This window comes from Limulus polyphemus, unplaced genomic scaffold (genome assembly GCF_000517525.1).
Source record: "Limulus polyphemus unplaced genomic scaffold, Limulus_polyphemus-2.1.2 Scaffold3451, whole genome shotgun sequence".
NCBI classification, from domain to species: Eukaryota; Metazoa; Arthropoda; class Merostomata; order Xiphosura; family Limulidae; genus Limulus; species Limulus polyphemus.
This window is the reverse complement of record NW_013669061.1, coordinates 105,546-109,407: the sequence shown is the minus strand read 5'-3', so window position 1 is coordinate 109,407 and position 3,862 is coordinate 105,546. Positions and strand designations below refer to the sequence as shown.

The 3,862-nt window shown below is 35.8% G+C and overlaps 1 protein-coding gene across 1 annotated transcript in view; it reads left to right on the top strand.

Moving 5' to 3' along the window:
• Positions 1 to 3,862, top strand: part of LOC106469373 — a 31,667-nt gene that overhangs the window by 14,524 nt on the left and 13,281 nt on the right. Inside the window, exon 2 of the mRNA XM_013929864.2 lies at positions 471 to 611. Within this exon, the coding sequence (XP_013785318.1) occupies positions 471 to 611 (141 nt within the window). The remainder of the gene's footprint in view (positions 1 to 470; positions 612 to 3,862) is intronic.

Genomic DNA, 3,862 nt, shown 5'->3' with positions numbered 1-3,862 from the left:
ATTCGAACCCGCAAATCGCGAGTGCAGCGCCCTAACCACCAGGCCATGCCGGGCCCTGAAATACTGAGGGTTGAGAAAAGGAAACTAAATACGAGTGTAATAAAAGGAAGCTGAAATACTGAGGGTTGAGAAAAGGAAACTAAATACGAGTGTAATAAAAGGAAACTAGAATGCTGGGGGTTGAGAAAACTAATATTGAAGGTTAATAAAAGGAAACTGAAATAGTTAGAGTTAAGAAAAAGAAATTGAAATATTGAAGGTTAAGATAAAGGGAAACAGAAATAATGGTGTTATGGCAAAAATGCAGGAAATGTTTCTTTCCATACACAATAATGTATGAATTATCTTACTTTTGTAACGAATATGTTATAGTTATTCACGTCCAAAGTTGATAATAGTAACCTCTCTCGTTCTGTCCATTCGACTTGGAAAGTAGATTTTGATTAATGATCTGTTTTCTGTTCTACCAGAGTATCCAAGCCATGGCGACTTGTACCTCCGTCCCTCATCTTTACTACCCTGATGACAGTTGTTGTGATGGTTGCAGCCGTATTGCTGAAGCAAGGGATGTCACACTTTTGTGATCAAATGGGCAAGTCGGAGGTTGGAAGGTAAGCTCAATTAATGTAAATATAGCAATCATTCTTGCTGGATGTAGGGACAACACACACACCTCTTTAAACAGACGCAAACGTCTGAGGAGGCTGGAAAGTATTGAATCCAAAGATTAAATTAGCCTCTTTTGAATGAAGGTTACAAAAGAGTGTTACAACACTTGTTACGAGGATAATTGATAGGATGTTCTAAGTATTGATTGCTTGTTAGGTTTATCAATGGCGACTTAGTTCTCAATTTTAGGACTTGATGAATGAATGTGGTCATGAACGTTTGGTGCATAAAGGAAGATATTAGATAGCCACCCCAAGCAAAAGCTTATCTCAAGAGACACCAAATGCAACACAGTTTTATAAAGTCAAACATACCAGATTAAAAACTAGCGAGCGACAAGAGAAACGATGGAGCACTGTTGTATACTCTTAAATAAAAAGTTATATGACAAAAATATATTCACTATAATTAGGCTTAAAAGTCACTCAGAAAGTGATCACTGGGGGTTCAATTTAATGTTTAGTATTTTCAACCTGCATGGAGTTTTATGTGCACTTGGGTTAAATGGTCATGTAACAGATATTTAGGCTTCAGGTATAGTCGTCCCTAATTTTATACTACTGAACAAAGGGAAGGAAGCTAGTCAGCATCACCTGCCGCCATAATGACTTTGCCCGGCTTTGAAGCGGAAAATGGAATTGACTGTTGCTCATATAACGCTTCCACATCTGAAAGCCACGAGCTTGATCAGGGGAATAGCTACGCAAATCCTGAACCTTGTGATACGCAGCCCATGCCCGGCTCTGAGGTTTAATCAGTATTAAATAAAATAACATGAAGTAACTCGAACCATTTCAACATTTGTTGTGTTTGGTACTAATTAAAGGAATATCAAAAGCTTTATTTGGAAAGTAAATATCAGGTGAACAAAATGCCAATATTATAGTGAAGAAATCACGATAGGACCAATAAGAAAGCACTCGCAAAAAATCTTTATTTTTGCTGAGCAGGTTTTCTGGAACTTTCAGTCAGTGACTACAGAGGTGACTGTGTTAGTTGATCAGTTTCAGTTAGGGACTACAGAGGCGGTTGTACCAGTTGATCAGTTGTCAGTCGGCGACTACACAGCTGGCTGTACAAGTTGATCAGTTGTCAGTCGGCGACTACAGAGGTGACTGTGTTAGTTGATCAGTTTCATTTAGGGACTACAGAGGCGGTTGTACCAGTTGATTAGTTGTCAGTCGGCGACTACACAGGTGGCTGTGTTAGTTGATCAGTTTTAGTTAGGGACTACAGAGGCGGTTGTACCAGTTGATCACTTTCAGTTAGGGACAACAGAGGCGGTTGTACCAGTTGACCAGTTTCAATCAGTGTTGGATATATAAGACTGACCAGCTTAAGAATTATTATTTAGTTTGTTTAGTGATTTACTATTTAATGGTTATATGGTTTCCACAACAAGAGTGTTATAAGTTAATTATTTTAAAAGGGATAATTATGACAAGTTTCTTTACGTAACTCTATACTAGTCATACGTTGTGTATGTAGTTTAATTGTTGTACTAGGCTTTTATAATATTGTTTACGTCATCTTACTCGAAGCTTCTAAGTTTTTCTAGTTATGTTTAGTAGTGTTGTTATTAGAGGGATAGATATTTCTAGATTTTTTGTCGTGTGTTATAAATACGTGTAGATACAGAGTGCAAATTAAAATAAAGTTAGTGATAAAAGTGAAGTTAGACTGCGTGATTGTCAGTTTAGCTGTAAAGGGCGATTTATAAAGTGAGAATTTTATAGTTTGTATTGTACCAACAGAGATAAAGAATAATAATTTATCTTGTCCAAGGGTGTTCTAAAGTAATTGAACCCGACTGTGTGGACTTTGACGAAAAGGAGACTATTATTTAAAGCTATGGATACAGCTGTGGTAACCAACAGTTATAGTGGAGATTTTGAAGTGAGTTTCACAGCTTGTATTGTAACAACAGAGATAGAGAATAATAATGGACTTTTGACGTAAAAGAGAATTATTTAAAGCTCTGGATACGACTGTGGTAACCCACGGGGTGACGTAAGTGAATTTATCACTGATTGTATTGTGATAACAGAGTATAGAAGAAATAATTCGTGTTGTAAATTGGGTTCTAAAGTAAATGAACCAGCCTGTTTGGACTTATGACGAAAAAGATAATTATTTAATATTCTAGATTCAACTGTGGTAAACAATAATGTAACAAATATTTGCACATACTTGTGACTTGTTTTGAACATATATACATTATCTTAAAACAAGTGGATTGTGTGCTGTCCGTTTATTGTTGAAATTTATCGCCAACAAGTCACAAACACCCACTGTAAAACAATTGCTGCTCCTATATAAAATCTGACAGTCAGTGACTACAGAAGTGACTGTACAAGTGACCTTCGTGCTATACTCATCTAAAACTTCACTTTAAAGTTGTAACACGAAAAATCTATGAAGTAAAATGTGGCCTACACTTTTGTACACGCTATTGTTCGCTAAACTTTACAAAATTTTCTTTGGTCAGTCTAAACAAACAAATTGTTATTTAAAAATTATAACAGTGACTTTAAAATGCCACTTATTGGATGACTATGGTACAGTAGATATGCTTAAGCACAGTCTAAAATCCGTGGTGATTTGAAATGTATGTACCATAAGGTTCTTGTTTAATACGGTAGTGTAATTCTAGCGGTAACTATTAGAGAGTACGCTCTTCCAACATTTTTCACATTTAGAGTGGTAATTTAGGCTTATCTTGATGCAGTAAGAGCAATATCTGCTAGACATCAGAAAAATAAAATAAGCGAAGGTGATATAAAGTGGCTAGCTCACTATTTTAAACCGTAGTTTCTTTATCTTATTACTTCCATTGTTTATATCCAGCTACTACATTCATTTTGTAATATTTATCTGTTTACAATGGGTCATTGTTTTCGACCAAAAACTCAAATAAAGTTGGGGAACTCGTAAACCTATCGAAATAATAAGAGCTGCGGGGGGGGGGGGTGTGTGCAAAGAGAGTGCTGACACCTTTTAGTCAGGTTGTTTTTTTTATTATTATTATCAAGACTCGCATACAACTCGTGAAATTGTTTTGTACAAAACTGAAACGAGAAGAATATACTTCTTGTAATGCCGCAAATATTTACAGGATATTTTTTATGCTATACGAATTCACCCATTATTAGTATTTTTGCTCGATTTCACTAAAATTTACAACTAATCTGTT